The sequence below is a fragment of the Falco biarmicus genome, chromosome 1 (assembly GCF_023638135.1).
Source record: "Falco biarmicus isolate bFalBia1 chromosome 1, bFalBia1.pri, whole genome shotgun sequence".
In the NCBI taxonomy this organism is placed as follows: Eukaryota; Metazoa; Chordata; class Aves; order Falconiformes; family Falconidae; genus Falco; species Falco biarmicus.
The window spans coordinates 33,257,354-33,279,298 of NC_079288.1; the positions used below are offsets into that span (position 1 = coordinate 33,257,354).

At 46.4% G+C, this 21,945-nt stretch overlaps 2 protein-coding genes across 9 annotated transcripts in view; one reads left to right on the forward strand and one right to left on the reverse strand.

Moving 5' to 3' along the window:
• Nucleotides 1–584: 584 nt before the first annotated feature.
• Nucleotides 585–7,770, forward strand: TCHP (trichoplein keratin filament binding). The gene is made up of 12 exons (XM_056326598.1): nucleotides 585–803; nucleotides 1,226–1,427; nucleotides 1,685–1,741; nucleotides 2,281–2,349; nucleotides 3,122–3,295; nucleotides 3,785–3,897; nucleotides 4,208–4,274; nucleotides 4,540–4,712; nucleotides 5,701–5,782; nucleotides 6,021–6,206; nucleotides 6,297–6,440; nucleotides 7,153–7,770. Exons 1-12 carry the CDS (start codon nucleotides 625–627, stop codon nucleotides 7,183–7,185), a joined length of 1,479 nt encoding a protein of 492 aa, XP_056182573.1. The 5' UTR covers nucleotides 585–624; the 3' UTR covers nucleotides 7,186–7,770.
• Nucleotides 7,771–8,008: 238 nt separating this feature from the next.
• GIT2 (GIT ArfGAP 2) overlaps nucleotides 8,009–21,945 on the reverse strand; it is a 34,004-nt gene continuing 20,067 nt past the window's right edge. For 5 of the 8 annotated variants that reach the window (XM_056326588.1, XM_056326587.1, XM_056326591.1 and 2 more), the window contains 5 exons: nucleotides 21,785–21,874; nucleotides 17,052–17,134; nucleotides 16,755–16,937; nucleotides 11,668–11,731; nucleotides 8,009–10,794 (listed from right to left, as the gene is read on the reverse strand). In XM_056326588.1, the coding sequence (XP_056182563.1) occupies nucleotides 10,582–10,794; nucleotides 11,668–11,731; nucleotides 16,755–16,937; nucleotides 17,052–17,134; nucleotides 21,785–21,874 (633 nt within the window). In that variant the 3' untranslated portion in view covers nucleotides 8,009–10,581. The remainder of the gene's footprint in view (nucleotides 10,795–11,667; nucleotides 11,732–16,754; nucleotides 16,938–17,051; nucleotides 17,135–21,784; nucleotides 21,875–21,945) is intronic. The other 3 variants (XM_056326593.1, XM_056326592.1, XM_056326589.1) reach the window with 1 other exon arrangement.

A 21,945-nucleotide genomic window follows, 5' to 3' on the forward strand; every position in this document is an offset into this window, starting at 1 on the left:
TTACCTGCCCTGGCCGGGCGCCGCCTCCCGTTAATTATTTAAGGCCGATAAATTTTTCACGGGGAGCAGGGGCTCAGTGAGGCGGAGGCGATTCATTTCACACACCCGGGCAATAGGGCGGGCGGGAACCTGACACCGACTCCCGGGGGGGCTGGGGGCGGAGGAAGGCCCAGCTGCCCGCGTAGGGGGGATATTTACTGGTGACAGGGCGCTAAACCCGGTGTTCTTACCGGTTAGACTGGAAGAACCGGTGGCGGGGCGATAGCGATCTGTGGCTGGGCGCTGGCACAGGTGGGAACCGGCCCCCCCCCTCCCCCCCCGAGCCGGTGCCCGGCCCCGGTGTGGCCCGGGTGAGCCTGGGCCGGTGCCGCTGCAAAGGGCGGCAGAGATAGCGCCAAACTTTGACCCACCTGAAATATTTACAGCGCCATAAATCCCCCGGCTGCCGTGAGCGTTAGCGCGGCGGGGCGCGGAGGTACCGCCGGGAGGCAGCACACCCCCCCCCCCCGCGCTGCGAGCGGCCGCTGCGCCGTTCTCGCGAAGCGCGTCGCGGCGTGTCCCTCGGCGGCGCCCGTAGCGTTGCCATGGCACCGGGCGGCCGCCGTTGGAACTGGGGGGCCAGCGATGGCGCTGAGGTGGGCGGCGCGGGGCCGGGCCCCGGAGCAATGGGCGGCCGAGCGGCGGCGGGAGCTGGAGGCGCGGAGCCGGCAGCAGTGGGAGCTGGCCAGCCGCTCCTTCGTCCGGGCCGCCATTTGCTGCGCCAGGCAGGCGCGGTGGAGCGCGCCGCGTGCCCTCCCGCCCAGGTACGGGCCGGGCCCCGGGGGGCCGTGGGGGGAGGCCGGGCCGGGCCCCGGGGGGCCGCGGTTGAGGGGAGGCTGCGGTTGAGGGGAGGCCGCGGTTGGGGGGAGGCCGCGCCGGGCCCCGGGAGACCGGGGTTGAATGGTGGGGCCTGGCCCCGGGAGGCTGGGGTTTGGGGGGGGCGGGCCGGGGTTGGGAGAGCCGGACCCTGGGAGGCCGGGGTTGGATGGGGGGGCTGCTCCCGGGAGGCCAGGCCTGGTCCCGGGACGCCGGGGTTGGGGGGAGGCCACGGTTAGGGAGAGGCCGGGCCCCGGGAGGCTGGGGTTTCGGGGGGGCGGGCCGGGGTTGGAGGAGCCGGGCCCAGGTTGGATGATGGGGCCGGACCCCGGCAGGCGCTTCCCCCCCTGAGACGCCGGGTGTGTCGTAGCCCGGCGACGGTGCGGCGGGAGGCGGAGGAGGCGGCGGCGCGGCTGGAGCAGCGGCGGGCGCGGCTGCGGCGGCTGCTCGGCGAGGAGCGGGAGGCGCTGGCAGCGGAGCTGCGGGAGCGGCGGGGCGGCGGCCCGGGGGCCGCGGGGATGCGGCAGCGGTGCGAGGAGCTGCGAGCCAGCCGGGAGGAGCGGAGGAGGACGGTGAGGAGAGCGGCGGGGCCCGTCAGCTCTGCCGGGACAGGCCCCACAGCCCGGGGCTTGCTCCCCATCTCCCAGCAGTGAGCTGGCCACGGCTGCTCCCTTGCTTTAGGTGTGCCGGTTGTACTCGGGGGGGGCTCAGCAGAAGACCCCACGCTGCGTTTTTCAGCACTGGTGCTCTTAACTAATGGCTGCTTTGGGAGGGTTTGGCGTGTGGGAGCTTTCTGTGGTCTGATAGAACCCAACTCTCATGTTTCCAGGTTGCTGAGCAGCTGCTGTACGAGCACTGGAAGAAAAACAACGCTGAGCTCCGTGAGGTGACGTTACTTTCTTTTTAGTCCCCTTTGCCTCGCACTTACTAAACCAGTTTTTAACTTGAAAAGCATCATATATCTGCTGTTGGCATACATCTTGGATCATGGCAATTGTCCCAAGTTCTTGTAGGCAAAAGGCAAAGAGTGAAATGGTTTAACTGTGAAAGAAGTCCTCCCAAAGCTGCTATTTTTTTAAATCAGTCAGAAGGCTGTTCTGGTGCAGAGCAGGTTTTCAGTGCCCATGATATAAATACCTCAGGTGCTTTTTAAATCTACCTGCTCATCCATGGTGCCCTAGCCGCCATAGCTCTTATTTTGGTGTCACTGTAGTGCTTCCCAGAACTGGTGTGTGACACTGACCCTCATCTTGGAGACCTGGTGGGCACCAAGGGCACCCAGAAATGTGCCCCTGCAGAGGCAGATCCTGTTTGGACTTCGGGGCTACAGCTGGACCAGATGCTGCTCCAGAAAGTCCAGTAAATCCTGGGGGGCAGGAGAGCCTTTAGCACTAATGGCAGTGCCACGACTGTTGTTGTCTACAGGTGGAGTCGGACCTGCACAGGAAGCATGTGACAGAGGCTTGGGGTGATCAGCTAATCCAAAAAGCCAAGGTATGCTGGCGTAGCCCAGGTGTTACGGGTCACTAGGGCCAGCTCCTGAAACGCACGAATATGTAGAAGTCTGTTTTGACCTGGCTGGCAGCCAGCCTGCTTTTCTGTACAGGCATAGCTCGAATGTGGAAGGAATAGGAACTGGCTGTTTATTCGTTTCCTCGTATCAGTCTTGAAGCAAATAATGAGATCACCGTGCTCATGCACGTGATGGGGAGTTCCAGTGTCCACAGAATGACTGGAGCTAACAGGAAGGATGCTTTTTAACGAAGCCACGGGGTACATGCTATTTGCCTCTTAGAAAATCCAGTGCTGTCGGCTGTGGGATTCAGTGTGGCACTGGGCGCTCGTCTAACTGATGGTGAACTGCAGCGCAGAGCCAGTGCAAAGCTGCAAGAGCTCACTATTGAATATTCATGTACTAGATATGGGAATACAGCGATTTTGGTGTGAAAGAATAATAAAGGCCTTCAAATACACATTTCAGAGTTAACTAAAACAATCATCTAGGTTGTAATAGGAAAATCTGTATTTGTGAGACCACCTGTGCTTAGCATCACATCTGTGCAGGGTCCTGTGTAGAGACTGATGGCCATTTCCAGGCAATGGTCAATTTTGTTTTGTCCTTGTGCTCCTTCCTAGCATGTTTTGTTCCGTGTTTTCCCAATTCATGTCAGCTGGCAGGCGTTTGATTTATGGTTTTCCTGAGCCAGAGGCTTTTTCTTTGCATTAGCCTAACCTTAAATGCTGTGTTTTCTTTTGGTTTGGAAAGCAAGAAGCAACTGAACTTGAAGAGAAAAAACGTTATGAAAATCAATATGAACGTGCACGAAGGGAAGCGCTGGAAAGAATGAGCCAAGAGAAAGAGAAGCGTCGGCTGGAAGAGAAGAAGCAAGCGGAGATGTTGCTTCAACAAATAGAAGAACTGAAATTACAGGAGACAGAGGTAATCTTTAGTTTCTCCTCATTTGAGAAGAAAATTAATTATTTCACTTGGAAGTACAGCAACGCTGACCTGACCTGACCTCTTCCCTCTAGATTTCTGCTAGGTTAAACCTGGAACAAAGTTAGCTGTGACATAATTTATGTTAGTATTGTAGACCCCTCCCCTGAACACTGGTGTATTAACTGAATTCTGTTGCTCCTCTGGAAACGTGAGCACCCCTTTGTGCATCACCAGATGAGAGACAGATTTGTAGAAACTTCTGAGTGTGACAAGTTCAGGTCCAAGGCTTTGTCAGCTGGAGCTCCTCACAGTGTGCCTTGTGCTGTGAGCCACCGAGACACAAATGAAATTAATGTGGAATATTTACTGCAGTGAGGATTTTGACTCTTGCAGAGGAGCAGAATGGGGTGCAAACTCTGGTACAAACATGCTTTCTGGGATGTCCTAGGTCTCTGACAAGACTCTTTCTTTGTTGTTGTTTTATTTCAGGCAAAAAAGCTGAAAAAAGAGCAAGAGAATTTATTAAAGCAGCAGTGGGAGCTGGAGAACTTGGAGGAAGAAAGGAAACAAATGGAAGCGCGCCAGAAGAAGAAAGAGCTTGGGTATGAGATCGAGTATAGCTTGTTTCGACAGGGCTTGGTTAGAACCTGTTCCTGTATCTGCCATAGTACTTGTGGCACAAGGAGATAGTTCAGATAGCAGCACTGGGCTGTAAATGTTTGGGTTTTGATGGAAGTGCCCAGAACAGCCAATGAGCAAGCTCATTGGTGCTGTTACTTCTTTTTGTTCGTGTTAGTGGTAGCAAGTACCTCTGTTGCCTGTAAGTTCCATTGTCATAGATGTACCTTCTGCTGGTGTATAATAACTTAGGGCTTTGGAGTCAGTTTGGATGTTTTCTTTTTTCTCCTTCAGTCGCTTTTTGAGGCATCAGTGCCATGCCCAGTTAAAAAGACGAGCTCAGCAGATACAGGAGGAGCTGGTAAGAGAAAGTACCCCTTGATTTATATGTTACAGATACTGTGCGCTGAAAAAACTTGGTCTTTGTGTTTCATTTATGTGCCTGCCTCATGTGCCAGCTTGTGAACAGGGCTGGAGCAAAGGGACCATGAGGAAGCCAGCAGACTGAGTGTCTTGCTGAGCACGCACTCGACACTGTCACCAGTAATTTGTAGAGTAGCCCTCCACTCAGGCTGGATAGTTGCTAATCTTGCTGAATAGTTCTTAATCTTGTGTTTTTTCTCAAGGAGATAGACAGGCAAATCTTGTTAGCCCTCCTTGAGAAAGAAGATGAGGATCAGCACCGCCAGTCTGCGCGACGAGAACGAGCTATTGCAGATGTCGCATGGATGAAACAGGTCATTGAGGAACAGCTCCAGTTAGAAAAACAGAGGGAAGCAGAGCTACAGACTTTCTTCAGGTGGGTCTGCCCACTTCTGAACATCATCTAAAGAGACCACATGCGCTGAGTGTTCCTGCCTGGTTGGCAGAGCTCCATTTGTGTTTGTTAAATCTGAGTGGGCATTAGGAAGCATTGACTGCTTGGCCTTGCAGTTCTGGAAATGCTGCAGTAGAAGTGAGCTCTGCCCCTTCAGTCCATGTGCAGAGTACCATGATAGGTGCTCAGCCTGCCACCACAGACAGACCTGAAGCTTTTCGGCCAGGGCAGAATCAAAATCTGAGGCTGTTTTTCAACTACCTCAGCCCAAGATCTAGTCCATAATTTGTTGCATTAGCTCTAATGCAACAGCTTCAGTAACAAAAAAAAAGGTAGTAATACAAAGATGGCAAGAAAGACCTTTTAGTTCCAGCTACTTTGTAACCAGCTTTCAATGATTCCGCATTACTGACGGGGAAGGGTTTAGTTTAGTGACTCCAAAACCTGCGGTTTCCTTCTGTGTCTGGGGCCTGTATGTAGATAAAATCTGCCTCAGGTTCCTCATTCAGGTTCAACTTATGCTCTCCCCAGCGCAGAGAGCATCTAGGTTGGTGACAGGACGGTGCATGCTACCATCAAGTTTTAGTTCAAAGGTTTTGTTGCAGAGGAAAGATTTGCAAAGTTTTCAGCTTTTCCAGCAAAACCCTAAACTACCGATTGCCTGCGTGAAGTAATAGCCTTGTTAAGAGGCAGGCTTCCTCCCAAGGCTCTGCCGTGGGTGTGGCAGATTGGTGCATCCAAGAAGTGCTGCTGCAAACCAGCATTTCCTTCAGTGAGTCACCTTCTGCTCTTTGGTAATGGGGAGATCAGAGCAGTTCTCTGAAATAAGCACCAGTGGGGCAGACACACTAGCTGCCGGCCATCAAATCTGAAGAGAAACGCAAGTGCTTCTCTGAAGCGCAGGGTAGCTCACCTATGCCCATGGAGTATACAGGGGGTTTTTAAACTATATTCTTCCTCTCTCCTTTAGAGAAGAAGCTAAAAAAGTGTGGGAGAAAAGGGAAGAAGAATGGGGAAGAGAGAAGGCAGCCAGAGACCGCCTGATGAATGAGGTGATGACCTTTTTTGATTAGGTGCCTCTCTTGGTTCGATGAAGCCATTGTTCCAGCTGTAACCCTCCACCCTCCAGAGGGTTACAGCCTTCAGCAACCAGGGCAGAATTTTTTCTGCTTGTCTGATGCGTTTTCTGAGAACAGTTTAACCATCTGCACTAAGTTTTCCCCAGTTTTGCTTCTGAGGCTGGCCCCTTTCTTGACTTAATGTCTCCTTTAATCCTCTCGCTTCACAAAGGTCCTTGCAGGCAGACAGCGCCAGATCCAAGAGAAGATGGCGTTAAACAGACGAGCCCAAGAAGAGTCTATAAAGTATAGAGAGCAGCTGATTAAAGAACTTGAAGAGGCAAAAGAACTGATTAGGCGAGAGAAGGAGCAGGAGGAGGAACTGAAGACAGCCTGCAGGCAGGAGTTGGAGGCGCAGGTATGGCACGCTTTCCAGATGTGCACCCAGCTGTTGAACAGTGGTCTGTGTCTGATCTTGCTGTAACAGCCCTGTCTTCTCTGTGCTCAGATGACAGAACGCCACCTACAAGAACAGGAGGAGGAGCGGTGCCGGAGGGAGGAGGAAGAAGAGGAGAGATCAGCCAGGCAGCGCTATGAGGAGTTAGTGCGGCAGGAGGCCAAGCGCATGGCTGAGCAAGGCTATCGCAGCAGGGTAGGTACCGGCAGTAAGGGGAAGCCTGTACATCTGGCACACCCCGACATGCGAGCTCAGGGAGGAGGAGGGCAGCGGCATCACCCAAACACAATTCTCAGTGTTTCTAATCTGCACCTTAGTTGCCACACAGCACTTGGGCAGAACACTGGGCCTTCCTGCCACGGTGCCATTTCTAACAGAGGTCTGCAGTTCTTACGAAGTGCTTTTCTCTTTTGCCGATATGGATGCTTTAGGTCCGAATTTCTAAATAATTTTTGAGGCAGACATGTTGCTACTGCCTCAGATGTTATTCCAATAATTTTCAGCATGATCAGCTGCATTCATGCAGTTGGTACAGTGCATCTCAGCTGCCCAATGTCTTTCCATCTTCTGTTGTGCTTTGTCTAGCTCTAAAAATGAAGATTAATTTGGGTAACCCTACCTAAACCACCTGCCCAGCCGATTGTATTTTGCATACTAAAATACAGGCTACTCTACAGAGTCGCTCGCACATCTGTCATTTATTAGACAGTAGCTACTAAAGTCAGGGAAGGCTGGAAGGAGGTTGTTACTGCCTTAAAGTATCAACTCTTAAACATTACTGATGCCTTTTCTTGGAAGATACTCTGACCTTGGCAAAGTACCCCCTTTGCATGCTGAATAGCAGGTCTAGAGAAGTTTAATTCTAGAGCCCGTAACGCTGTTACTGTCTTTGTTTTGACCCTGTTAGCTCTACAGTTACCCAAAGGCAGCATGGACCTGAGGATTCTTGTCCTTTGCACCTGAGGAAGGAGTACTAAATGCAGTTGCAGACTACAGAAAGAAAACTTTTGAAGAGTCAAGGAACTCTTGAAATTAATGGTGGCTTTGGAATAGTCTACAACGATGCCAAGACGCAACAGTGCATTTCTGAAAATATTTAGCTGTGGCCCAGCTGAACGCAAGAGCAAATTTCTACTGGCTGCAAGACCGTGGAGGTATGAGCATCCTTGGAGGACTGCATTGCTTCACTTTCTCCATGTTCAGGAGTTGTGATGTATTTCAGTACATGCTACGCTGGGGCAACACAGCAAATACATGAGACCTTTGGATCTAAATCAGGAAAGAATCTGTGCCTCCTGTGGAACACAAACTATAAACTGCTCTGTGCTGCATTTGCTACTTAAATGTCAGCCTCCCACCTCTGAGAAGGTGGCTTTTAGGAGTCAATCCATAATGCACACTGCACTGGATAGGTGACGTGCTGCAGCAGTAATTAACATGTCCAGTTCCTCTCCATAAGGTGCTGAAGACTTCATTAAATGTTGTTTTTCACTTGTTTCATAAATAATAATTGCAACCTGCACAACCATTTGTTTCTTTACATAAGCAGTGTGCAACAAGAGGAGGGAGGGGGAGTTTTAGTTGATGACTGCACTTGATTCCTTGCTATTATCATCAGCAACTGCAGCTTAAAGTCAGTCCATGTGCTTTAGCTGGTGTGTCGGACAGGTCCCATCTCAGCACCGCGTGCTTTACTTGACTATAAAAGAAAAGATCTAGGAAAAAGTTTCCAGAGTACCAGCAGTCAAATAAGCCCAAGTAACTTCCCATACCAAAAGGGTTTTAGCATTTTATAGTAATACTGTAAACAAAAGATTAAGTCAAAATATTGTACAGACAGAATGACACTGATAAATACAAGTTTTGGAAAAAGGCAAAAAAATGTTTACTTTCCTATGCAGCATTTTGTAAAGAAAGAGCAAGTTTGTTTACAGGGGGAAAAAAGATGAGATCTAGGCATAAAAGGAAAACCCCACCTTTGTTATTTCAGGTGTTATAAAGCTACTGACCAGCACTGCTGTATGATCTGAGAGCTAGTCTATTTACTACTGTTCACTTCCACTCTTGGTTTTGAACCACTCTGCCCATTTACAAAAAGAGCTGATGCAGCACATCAGCATGTGCTCGGACCGTGTCCTGTTTCACTAAGAACATCAGAAAAATCACTTATCTTGTGCCACAGTCACTGTGGTTCTGGAGTGGTGATGCAGGAATGCTGTTTAAAGTAACAGAGTGGGAAATCAATTGTGGGTTGGCCTTGCTTTTATAGCTAAATGGTTGATTTCACAAAATCTGGAGCTAGCATAGCTGGAACAAGGGCTTGCTGTTACCAAAGTGTCCGTTTGTTTTGGTACAGAGGCAAGTTTAAACAACTGATAAAACATAACTCAGTGTTACCCTACTTTACCTGGTTTCCAAAGTGTATTAAAGAAAAGCATACAGTGGTGTCCCGTTTACAAATACCATGTTCTGCCTTTCAATGATGCCAATTTAAGGAAGAGTTGCTAGAAGGTGATCAATGTATTTAATTGCCAGTAGCATAATTTTGAAGCAGGTTTTACAAGTGTCTTCTGTAGTTTTAATCCCAGCCTGCCTGTGTTCCTGTGAGTTGAGAGACAGTTCTGGAATTCAGAAATGCAGAAAGGAAATAAGAAACCCCACAAGGAAGAACATTAATTTACTGGGTTGTCATCTGCTCTCTCCATTCCTTTACTCCCTTAAACTTGCACTACTTTTCTGAAAGGGAGCTAATGACAACATAGAAGAATCCAACAGTGTTATGGGACTCTGTGTGTGTTTCTATGTATATATAAACACACACTGATTTGAGAAGGAACTAACCACTGAACTTTAGTTCGTTTGTTCACCTAAGGTTTTTCACCAGCAAACCTGGAAGAAGAGTTTATGGGTTTGGCAGACTACAGCCCTGTTTGGGGAAGAGCAGATAGCCATTTCTGACACAAACATTCCTGTCAAATAAACCTGCTTAATCAACTGCTGCCATGTCACAGCTCCTGCAGTTTCCTAACTTCGCTCTTGACTACAAGACCGCTCTAAAGTCTTGCTGTGGCCAGCTCCTTGAAAATGACAACACTCTTCCAAATGCAACACAGGCAGAGGCAAAAAAATAGCGATTTCCCCCCACCCCCATGGAATTTAAGACTCCCCCAAACCCTCTCATTTTTGAAATTACGGACTGACACATTTTTTGGAAGTTTTTTGCACTGTTATGCACATGAAAAAACCTGAAACACTGATGTTTTTTACCCATCTACCTTTCTGACAGGCAGCCTTGTGTGGGTTACTCCATACGTAGCTTGTAAAATTTTGAAAGATTTGCGTAAAACTTACTAGGTAGAAGAAATCTTTTCACATTTGGATATGTTGAGGTACAGAGGTTATATGATATGGCAGACGTAGCTGCTTTTGCACTGGCACTCTTCTAAATTCCTTTTTTGTATTTTTAATCATCACAGAATTTAGCGAAATTGCATCTTGAATTACTGAACAATGCTGCTACAAACAAGACTGTGCCTTGAAGATGACAAAAAATTCCGTAGGAAACTTAAGAATGAATTATTAAATTGGAAACAAAAGATAATATTTTAACCACTAATGCCCTAAAGTAACATCAAACATATATTAATGGCATAGTGACAACTAAAAGAAATAACTACTAAGCTTCAAATTCCTTCCAAAACAGGTAAAGTGACAAAGACCGTGTACAGTTACATGTAATAAGCTTCGATGCCCACAACTACCACTGTTTTAGCAGACTAAAAACATATTATTGCACAACAGTTGATATGGGAACAGATAATATTCGGCTTGTACTCCATTATCAGGACTACAACCTTCTTCCTGGTGGTTAGCAGTTATAATGCCAGAGCCTTCAGAGCCTGTTTCGCTGCAGGTTTCTCGGACAGCAGCATCACAGCACAGGAGGCTCCAGGACAGACAAACCAGAAGTGAGATTCTGCCCTCTGATACCTGCAGCTGACTTCAGCAGGAGTTTTGCAAGCAATATCTGAAAGCAGAACGTGGCCCCAAGGAAACATCTAGCAAGAGCTTGATACAACGCTGGTACGTGATATGGGCTCAATAGCTAATTGCAACATGCTATTATCTGTAACTAAACTGGCAACACAGGCACAAAATAAGGCAGTGGGTTAAATTAATCATAAAATTGTTAGAAAACATGCAAAAATAATACTGAGGTGTTTTTTTAAAAAAAAAGTTTCTTGCCCCTTTACTTTTTCTAATAAAAATTTGAATAGTTCCAACCTGTATTTGAAATCCAACCTTTAAAAAACAAGACTAAAAAGCCAAGTGCGACTCAGTTGTTGTTCTCTTTGGTTGTGATGGTAACCAGCTGTTTAGCAGCCTTGGCGATGTCGTAAGCGCACTGGATAACTTGCTGCGTGACCAGCTGGATGTCTGTCGTAGGGCACGTCTCCACGGGAAGGGTTTTTTTGCACTCGGATTGGAGTCTGTAGGCACTAGATGTCAGCAGACGCAAAGAAGTCCTTACCAGTTCAGATTTGGGTTTCTGGGAAAGGGAAGGAGAAGTTGAACTAGACAGAACAACAAAATCATTTCAGGGTCGTTTTTAATTAGCTGGTACTGATGTTCTTTAATACGGGACATCTGCTGCTAGAGCCCAGCTTTCTGCACAGACTTCCCTGTGCTGTAGGAGACGTTACAAGCCATCGCTGCTGCAGAGACGTGGGGTAGGGGCGGATGAAACATGTTCACGGAATTTCTCCTCCCTCATTCTCAGGGACATTTCAAACCGCTGCCAGGCAGTACACAGGGAATACTGCTTCGTGCTCTCTCATTTAGGAAGTTGTCATACAGATTTTCTAGTGCCCGTTTACTGCTACCCAGCCCATGTCCTGGCTGACATCAGGGTAAGGCATGCACAAAGCAATCTGTTCAGGCAGACACAACAGCACTAGATTTTCCTCGCAGTTTTGTAGAGGTAGATAAGACTTTATAAAAACTTAAACTCGTGGACATTTCACTCCCTAAACTTGCTGTGAAGAAACCGGTCGCTTTGGTAGATGGGTAACAAATCTAAACATACCTGCAAGTAAGAAATCCAGGCAACAGCACTCAAAAGGGAGACTAGGGGGTGATGAGCCTAGCAAAATTTCCATATAACCACGTGACTCCTCAGGCTAGATGCAAGTAGCCTCCAGTTTTGGAGGAACTGCGTGCAATTCTGAAGACTGTCAAGTTCAAGAGTAACGTTAAAGGCCTGGATTCACACATTAGCATGCTAATAAATACAAAGATGCAAGATGTGACAAAAACACCTAGTCATTTCTCCCTACCTTTGGCTTTTGGTTTTCATTTACCAAAGGGAAATCTACTAATAAGGAATGAGGCCAAAAACATCTTAATGCTGGAAGGTACTTACTTTTGGGAACAAGGCTGCCATTTCTGTTACTGCCACGTGTATTCTCTCGGAGCATGGTATATAGCTGCAAAAAGACAAAAGGTATTATTCATGATGTAAAGACTCCCTTTCCTCTTTCATTTTACTAGTCGGTGGCTATTATCCTAAAAATAACTGAGTAACAACCCCCCCATATGTATTCTAAAAATGTCATTGTAGGCTGCACTGAAGGCATCTGAAGTAGCTAGTGCAACCCACAATATGGTGACTGAATAGAGTCTCCTCAGCATTCCCCAGCATACTGCAGGCACAACGTGTATACAACTATGCAACTTCAGAAAAAGCAAGAACTTAAGAAATAATTTTGCATTATTGGTTAAGTTTTCATTATTCTTCAAAGTTTGTTTAAAGGAATAACTGTCCACACCTATAATACCAAACATTGTCAGAAAACGTAATTTTTTAATGCAATTATGGAAACACGTCTGTGAATATTAATCACACATTAATTCATACACACGCATTCCCTAGCCTCCCCCCCCGCCCAACTACTCAAATGCTAGAATTCATCTCCAAGTTGTACAGAAAACTGCTCAGCTTGTTCTGTTTGGTGTATGCACGATGACATATTATTATGTGTGGGACAGCATGCTCAAGCACACTGGTTCATGTAAGTCAGGCACAAAGTAAGATTCTGCAGCTTGCAAATATTTAAACAGAATCTAGTGATACAGAGGTGCTTTGGGGAAAAAAAGCAACTTTTTTTCTTTCCCCTCAGTGCAGTGTTGATGATCAAAAGCAGATTAAAAAACCCCACTTTGTATGTGGGATTCTAAATAAGTAGATTAACTTGCTGCCATTTTGGGACAATCGCTATGCATTTGTTTTGAAAGAGCTTTCTCTGTACAGCAAGGCTATAAAATCAGACTACTAAAAGAAAAGTTTTTAAACTGCTAAGGATCTAAGCAGCTGAAGATATCTAGTGATCTCAGAAGCACAGCTGAAAAAAACCAAGGGTGTTTCAATGGATTTTATGTTTCAGAGTTGAATTCTGTCCATCCAAACTTAAAAGTAATTTGACAGTCAAGGGTTGGTATTTATAGGACTGTCTTGTCTACACCTCTAAAGTAACGCAATTTTTCTGCACTACTTTTCCATGTGCAAGTTGAAGTAGAAACCTTTAAATAAAACACTTTGTACCTAAGTTACCAAAAAAACCTATGTTCAAAACACTTAGCAAGACCTGAAGTCTGACCTCTGTAAGCTTTTCACCCATCAGTTCTCAGCCACTCTGAGCAATCCCTGTAACAAACATGCCTCTCTGGGTCAGCAGCCAGGCTGGAAGCTTTTGTTTGCTGCAGAGATGCATGCTGAGGACACACCTTGGTTCCAAGGAGATTTATTTACATCTTTGTATCAGTTCATTATCAGTTGAAGCCAGGAATGCAGCATCATGCATATATTTCCTTTTTCTCATTTCACAAACTGGAAGGCTAGACACCTACTGAGAATGGGGCATGCCAAACTTTCAGTACATAATTCATACCTCGCTGTTTTGGTTAAGTTTAACTAAAGGTAAAACATCACATGAAGGTAACTTAACACCAAGATGCCTTCTTGGATTAATTTATATGCAGTAAACAGACAATGCACAATTCTTATACAGCAGCTTACAGATACATGCATCTCCAAACTACTTTCAGTGTGTGAGTTTTAGGTGGAATATTCAGTAATTCTGCTGAGTTAGCTAATTGGCAGATTTGGTCCTCATAGATTTCACTCCTGATTTATACCAAATGAAAATGGGTCTGTTCAAAATAGACCTTGAAGCTATTTACCATAAGCTGCTGTGAAGTGCTGTGTTAGTGTGGTCTGTCAAAAATCTGTTTTCAAAAGACTCCTTTTTATGCTTCAAAGGCTCAATTTTAGCATAAGTTAGTTAACATGATTCAATCTTAAGCAAGAAAATCTCAAAAATCACAAAGCAACAGCATTCGAGAAAAGTATTCAGCATCTGTAGATTATGCTAGATCATTGCCCTTTCAAGCAAAAAGAAACCCCAACCCTGGTTATTATTTATGCAGTCATCTTGCAACACCAAAGGTGCAAAAGTAGGTCACTTGCAAATTCACTGAGAAAGACACAACACACTGGGGTCATTTTGGCAATGCAGGAAAATTGCTTTAAAAAGGAGTATTTCCCTTTGTCTCAAATCACAAGTTCTTCCAAATAAACTAGAAGTCAAGTCTTCCAAGTTCACTGTCATTCCCATTCTGCTACTGAGTTAACAATTAATTTGCTCCCTGAAAGCCACACTGAACAGTACTTTACCTCATTAAAAAGCCAGTTTGCTGATTAAACCCTTCACTAACAAGGCAGAGAAAGAGCCCTAAGAATAACTTGAATGAAAGAGACCAAGATTAATGACAGGTATTTCATAATATGTTCTCTAGGTTAGCTGCAAAGTTTACAGCGTGTCTTGGAGGAATGGCTTTATTTTATAGTCTAAACACTCACTGTAAGCTTGTGAAATAAGCTGTTGAGTTTGAGTTTACACACATTCCAGTAAGACATCAGGAAGACATTCAAGTAGTGACATCTTGGGGAAAAAAAATAATATTCCATCATTAGCAGTAACTTGTGGTAACCTCTTCATCCAGTCCTGATATTCGTCACTGGCAATAACTCCTGGGGTTAGAACTTGGGAAGTTCCATTTCAAAGAACACCTCACTTATATTTCATTTTTATTTTAGACAGTAAATATTTTGGTCAGGTTGGAAGATACTATATAAACACACATCTTTTTTCATTGATTCAAGATACAAATGATCTCATTTGACACGCCAGCTGTATAAACAGTGGAGGGCCAAAGCTGTCAGGTGGGAGTGTTGTATGTTGGGAACCGTGAAACTTCTGCTCCTTTTGCAACAGAGCACAGAAGCAGCAACCACATGTTGTGCTGTTAGTTGTCATAATTTCATTTATCTCAGTGGACAACAAACAGAATAGAGACAGGAGAATCATTTACATTAGAGCCAGTTCCAGGCTGTGATTCCGTTCCCCATTAAATCAATACTGGGAGCTTTGACTGAACGGGTAATCCCACAGGTTCATAACGCGCTGTACTAGCTATCTGTGATTCCATCGTCCCCCAAAGCATTTCATGCATAGCCTTCCACGACCCCTGTGCAGATGGTGTGTGAGGGAAAGAGGCAGCAGAGAGAAAGAGAAAGGACACTGTGCCTGGGAGGCAGGGACAGAGGCCAGAGTACCAGGAGGCAGGACCGGGCTGCTGGATGGTCAGAGGCTGCAGGGGAGCTCTCTCAGCCCAGGGAACCAGTGTGCTGAAGCAGCCAAGGCTATGTCTGAGCTTGAGCGTGCCCACACGCTCTAATGGTCTACTCGGCCAGTTGAGCACAGGAATAGGAACGGAAGAAAGCGAGGGGGGAAAAAAAAAAAAAGGAAGAAGGTGTTTCATTAATAGATGATATTCTTGCATCGTTTTACTATTCTCCAATTATCTATGCAGCGCATGATTTTTATCTACAGCGTTCCTAACACTAGCTTGGAAGATGTATTATTACAGCCCTAAGTATCTCATTTTGTTAAGGAAGTGTTCCCCTATTGCAAGAAGGGGATGGTGGAAGAAGCCTACTCTGTCTCCTGCGTGTCCTAGGCTGTGCAGCTCTCAGCCCACTGAGACAAAGCCAGGGAAAAGGAAAATGAGGAACAGCGGCTTCATAGTTCAGTGTTTTGCAAGACTATACTCATTGAAGTACTGGCAAACACCCCACTCCACACATGGTACAGAAAAGAAAATAAAAAAGAATGTAACAGGTTGTTTAAAATTATATTCAATTTAACAGTGAAAGCTAGGTACACTGCATTGTTTCTTTCAATGATTTTTTTAAAAAAAGTATAATTCAAATACTAAAAACTATGATAGACATAAAACCTAAACTCATTTAAGACTTCTCCATGAGAAACCAGCAATGAGAGATTGCAGTGGAAAAGGTTATGGACAAGGGCAACCAGCTCAGCACAAACACGTTAGAACTCGCCATTTGGCATGAGGAGAGGCTGTGCACTGTCCTTCTAAAAATAGAAAAGTACAAGAAGGAAAAAACACAGAAGAGAATTGGCCTCATTGTTGTGCACTTTGCTCAGCAAGGCAGGAAGCGAGGGTTTAACATAAATCGCCAGCCACTTCTCACAGGCGAGGACAGGCACAGAACTTGGGGTGGGAGGCAGAACGAAAGACTTGCCGGTCTACAAGTTCAGATTTTCTGGAGACCAAAGGTGTCCCAGAGCCAAAACGTGTTCGTACCTGGGAAGACGTAACTCTTATTTAGTCTTCTAGAAGAGCTTTGCAGGAGCACCACCTGATGATCAGTCAAGGGCAGTGTCACTTTTACTCACAGCTATTCTGAAAATTAATTGTTCAGCTGGGCCAGAAGCTCCAGGAGGGAGCTGAAGCTATGTGCTACCTGACACACTGATGAACAGTCTCCTGCTTACTCAGCTATGTCTGTGTCTAAACTCAGTAGTTAAAAACAGATTTTGGTGGTTCATTATCTGTACTAAGATTTCAGTAGGAAAGCTGAATTCTCTCTGCCTTTGTAACTTCTTCCTGAAACAAGACTTGGTGTTACTACCACACCTCTGTGGGGCATCCTCATCTAAGGACGCAGAGATCTGAAGATCCAAGAACTTACGCCAAGTTCTCTAGCAACACATTTGATTTATATCTAAACCAACATTCATTCTGCAGCAGGACTTCACAAGCACTTTGTTCTGAGTGCTCCCTGTCCCTGTGCCAGCTGTGGGCAGGGCAGGCAGTGCTGCAGCCAGAGCCCACTCGCAGAGGGCTGCACCGGCTTTTTGGACAGGAGCATGCACATTCCCACCACCACTGGGGCTGGTCACTCATCCCTACTCACCCCATGGCACTAGCTCCAGTACACCAGGAAACACCACGGAACTACAAGTTTTGTAGGTGTGAAGTCAGCACCTCTAGTGTTAATGCAGGTGGTGGTGGCCCGAAGGATTTTTTTTTTTTTTCCGTTTTCTCACCAACTCTGGACCTTTTCCAGCACTCACCCCTTACCTGTCATGCTTGTTCTCTTGTGCCGCTCGCAGCAGCTCCTGAATATTCTTAGTGATCTGCTCAGTCTTCCGAATCACATCTTCTGTACTGGGCAAACTGGAGCTGGGGGCTGTGTCTGTGTCCTCAGGGATGGATCCTTCCCCCTGCCAAATGACACTCCTCTGCCGGCCCTTCCTGCCTGACCTGCGAAGGGACAAAGCAGAGGTCAGCCCTGCGGGACAGAACTGGCTGCTCCCACAACTCCCCACCCTCGGACAGTGTGGAGCTGTGCTGTTAGCTCTGCGTCACTGCACCTACCCCGTCTCCTCCAGCTCCAGGGGCACGGTGGGGTTATCGTAGTCACTCTCGGACACACTGCTCTGCTTCTCCAGCTTTGAGGCCTGCAACGAGTACAGATTTAAGTGTCTTTCAGGAAAGCAGCGCCCCGAGCTGTGCCAGCGCCACATCCTGCATCCGCAGGCTCACTTTTTAGTGCACCAGCCGCTACCCTGGAGCCTGATGCGCTCCCCCCGCCCCACGCCAGGCTCCTGCTGCCAGCTTGTACCCCAGGCCCTGGGTGCACAGCACAGCCCCCCAGCAGGGCTAGGACAGACAGCCACAGCACTGCATCCGTCCCCTGCCACCGAAACAGCCGCACAGGCACTCAGGGGAGCGGAGCTCAAACGGAGAGGGCAGGGCCACCATGGAACAGGAGGCCCACCACGGAGGAAAAGGCTAGACCAAGAGCAGGAGGCCCACAGCGAACCAGAGGCTGAACACAGAGTGGAAACCAAACCGAGCATGGGAGGCTGACGTGAGGATTGAGGCCTGGCACAAGGTGAGAGGCTGAACCAAGTAAGGGAGGCTCGTGAGAGAGCAGAAGCCAAATCAAGCACGGAGGTCTGGCCACAGAGCAGAGGCTGACCCCAGGAAGCCCACCGCAAAACGGGAGACCAAAACCGAGAGCTGAGGGCTCTTGCAACGGGAAAACAAAAATAAAGACAGGAGGCTGAAGTGATGGTGGGAGGCCCATTGCACAGCAAAGGCCAAATTGCAGGTGGAAGACCCAAAGGGCATGTATGGATGAGACTTGGAGCCCATTGCAGACTGGAGGCCAAAACGGTGGGAGGCTGCAATAGGGGTAGAAGGCTGAAATGAGGAGAGTTGAGGCCCACTGCAGATTTGAGGCCAAAACAGGGAAGGTTGAGGCCCACCAAGCATTTGAGACTGACACAAGGTTGGGAAGCCAAGTATGTGAGAGTTGTGGCCCACAGCAGAGGATAGGATGAAAGAAGGGTGGGAGTCCTAACCATCAGGAGTAGAGGGCCACTGAAGAAGGGGTGTCAGAAGGAGGGTGCGAGGACAATTCCAAAGTGGAAGCCAAAATGAGGGCTGGAGGCACACAAGAAGCGAAGGCTTGACCCAGAATTGTGGGCCCACTGCAAAGCAGGAGGCTGGTCCACCTGGGAGGCTAATCCAGAGGGAACGCTGAATGAAGAGTGGGATAACTCTTGGAGCCTGGATGCCCACGCCAAAAATGAGCTTGGAGCCCAAATCCACAGCAAAGGCCAAACCCAGAGTGAAGGCCCACAGCTGAGTGTGAGGCCAAACCAAGTATGGGAGGTACACAAGGAAGGTCAGGTCAAGCCTAGCAGGGCAGGAGAACCGTGGCAGAGGGAAGGCCAAAGACAGCTGGAGGTTGAACCAAGCATGGGAAGGCAGACTGAGTGTGGGGGGCCCACTGTAGAGCAGAGGCTAGACCGAGCAAGGGAAGGCCCAGCTGCAGAGTGCTGCTCCAGAGGGTGGAGGCCATAAACAAAGTCAGAAGCCCAGTATTTTCCTGCTCTCCCCTTCACGTGGCATTCCCTGGGCAGACAGAGTGACTGTGTCCACACCAGGATCCAGAGCGCTGCCCTGCCCCTGAACACATCCCCTTCCTCCCAGGGGCGATGGCAGAACACTCATCACCTCCTACTCCCATACAGGCCAGTTCTGCACCTCCCAGTAAAGCATTCAATCCATGGGCAAGGATGATGCTCAGGGTTTTTTTCCTGAACTCCTTTTCAACATTACTTTTTTTTACCCTCTCAGAGGGCTGCTAATGCAAGTAAGCATACTTGCGCTGTGACAGCTGAAGAGTGCTCTCCCTGCAGATCCTAACAGCCCCCTCTGTCAGCAAGAGGTTCAAAGCAGACTTTCAGACAGAGCCAGACTCCCTTTTCTGACCTGGTTTAGACTTCTTGGATAGTTTATGTTGAGGCAGTACAACATCCTGGAGGTTTATGCTATGAATACCTGCTGTCAGGCTGATCTCTGCAGTTTGAAGCCCCTGAGGCACAGTCCCATCCTCAGCCAGGCCCCAGGATCACCACACATCCACCTACTCTAGCCTTAAAAATTGCAAAGCTCGTAAAGAAGCGCCTACTAGAGCTCATCTGTTTGCAAGTATGCCACATCAGCGTCACTCTACACACAGAGCTCAGCCTCTGCATCACCTCTTGCCTTAGTCTCAGGCACTGCTCACGTAATAGGGTCCTTTACTATCCCCCTGGAAGAACCAGCCTTGGAGCTTTACAGAAACTCTGAAGTCAAGATGAAGGAACCTCAAGCGGTAAGACTGTAAGGCACACCTTCCACTTGCAGCCCGGATCCCTACAACTGGAAAATAATACTTCCACCTCCAGGGAAGACCAAAAATATGACTAGGAAATGGTTTTCATTGATTAAGATCCAGTATGTTTGTTAAGCACTCATCTAACGTTAAAACCCAAGAATTCTTAACTCTGAAGCACATGGAGTATGAACACTTTCTGTCGATTTTAAAGTTACTCTGCACAGAAGGAAAAAACAAACATTTTTTGAATTCTCACCTCTCAGGATAGCTAATAAAGATGAATTGTAAAAGTGACATATTTTGAATATATAAACCTATTATATTTAGGGTCTGACCCTTCCCCTCTCCCAGACATATAGAAGAAAGATACAATTAGTGGCAAAGCTCTAAGCTACAGTAAGAAGTACAAATGACAACCATGAATTACAAGAATAGGATATTATGGAATCAATAATACAGTATAGAATCAGTGCACAATAAAAAAACCAAATGAAGTCTCTGTGAGTTTCTAGTACTACACTGCACTGATACCAGCTGCAGTCAAACCCAGATTTGCATTTGACCAAGCAGAACACTCCCTCGGAAGTTTTATCATCTAGCCCTACTCACAAATCTAATAGTTTCTCAACTGATAGTTCAAACACTGTACAGTCAAAATAAAATGGAGACACAAGAATTTAAAAAGCAGGTTCTGTAGCCTGGCAGGAAGAGGCTGGAGTATGACCATTCAACATCTAAACCCACAAACCTGTGTTTTGAAAAATCTAGCATTATGTAGTAAAATTTGATTACAGACTTTCCCAAGAAATGGAATGAGATGGTGCTGATTTCATGATATTAACAACAGAAAAAGCAGAGCAAAAAGGGAGAACTTTTCTTTAAAGGTCTTTAAGTCTTACAAATAGATACAAGTACTTCTCCTCTCAAGTTTACTCTCAGAAAGTCTTGTTTTAACACAGAAATAAGCCTAGATCCTGAACACGATACAACAAAATGGGTATAAGTTACTCATTGTTTTCTAAGAAATGAGACAACCATCTAAAAACAGCCCAAAGGACCTTGTATTGATATCTGCTTCAAAGTATAAGAGGTTTAATCACAGTGAGACCTCAAAATGTAATCAACTCATTCTGCTGATGATGGAGGATACTTTCTGCAAGCAGTGCAAGATGGTAGCTCAGGCTGGTCAAACAGCAGTGTAAAAACTATGGGTTGTTCATCTTCAGCATTCATTAGTCTGTGACACGTTAAGTTTCACCCTCATGATCCATTAGCTTCAGTCACAGCCCTTTCACAACCAAAAATGGATGTTATTCTGGAGCTGCAAATGCAATGCGCTTTTCCTTCCTTTTGATCATGGAACTTGCAATTAGTTCAAGGTTCTCAAATAAAACATAGTCTAAAAAGAAGCTGTCATGGACAGACTAGTCTATCAAACCGTTTGCCTTGCTAAACGTGTCCTTTTGCAAGGTGGCATTTTATGCTCCCTTCCAGCAAATGAATTTGAGTAAGACTAGATTTAAGTGTCCCACTACAAAAAGAGAACAGTGTTTAAAAAAAAGATTAAGATGACTGACAAGGCTTCTTCAAATAGCTAATAACTCACACTTGAGGGTACAGCAAAGACAGTGTCTTTGGAATAACATAAGCTTACAGAATGCATTTAGTATTTCTTGTTAACACCGCAATTTTTCTTCCTAGAGTCAGTACTGTAGCTAACAAAAACTCTAAGAACAAAGTATTGTAGATCCTGATGGAACACCAATATAAGCTTCCTTTATACACTCTCAGTGTCTTTAATCTTGCTCTGAAAGGAGTCTTGCAAAAAAACAATTCCCATGCCCATTCAGTCTTCCGTCTGTCAAGGTCAGCAGAAAGCAGGCTAGCTGATAGTAATTGTATCAACGTACAGTATGACTGGCTATCTGTCTGGATGCTTAAAGAACTCATTTCAAACAAACTAAAGAACACCTGCAAGATAAACGGTCAATCAGTACCGATCTGGATTGGTGCAAACTGACAGCCCCCCAAGAAAGCAGGCTTTAAAGCTAGAACCCAGTGAGCTTCATATGCCTCATGCAGTGCACTTTAGTCAGCAGGAAGAGTTATATATTGGCGTATGAAATATCAGTGAGTGCCTGCCAGATTACTTTCCAAACAGCAACCAACTTGATCAACTGCATAATGCTGAAAACAGCCAGAAGACAAGTGATCTGGAGTGACACTGCATGGTGTTAAATGCTAAAGTTTTTAGCCATCGTGAAGTTAGAGAGAGGCAAGGATCCACAGCATGTGGCAGAAGAAACAGAAAGTGATGAAATACTGCTTCATGCAACCCTGAAGGCTAGTCAGCATAAAAGAGAAGACAGAGGCATAATGACTTCCAGGGAGATTGCCACCTCCTCCAGGTAAAAGACTAATTGGGAAGGTACTTAACCCTTCGTGTGCTTTCATCCCTTGACCAGGAAAGCGTGGAGGGGAAGGAAGGTAGAGATGAAGAGGAGGTCACAAACGCACTCCTCCCGATCTAAAAATGGGAAAGAGAAAAACACTCGGGAAAACCAAAAACAAAACACAAATGAATTCTTAACTGAAATA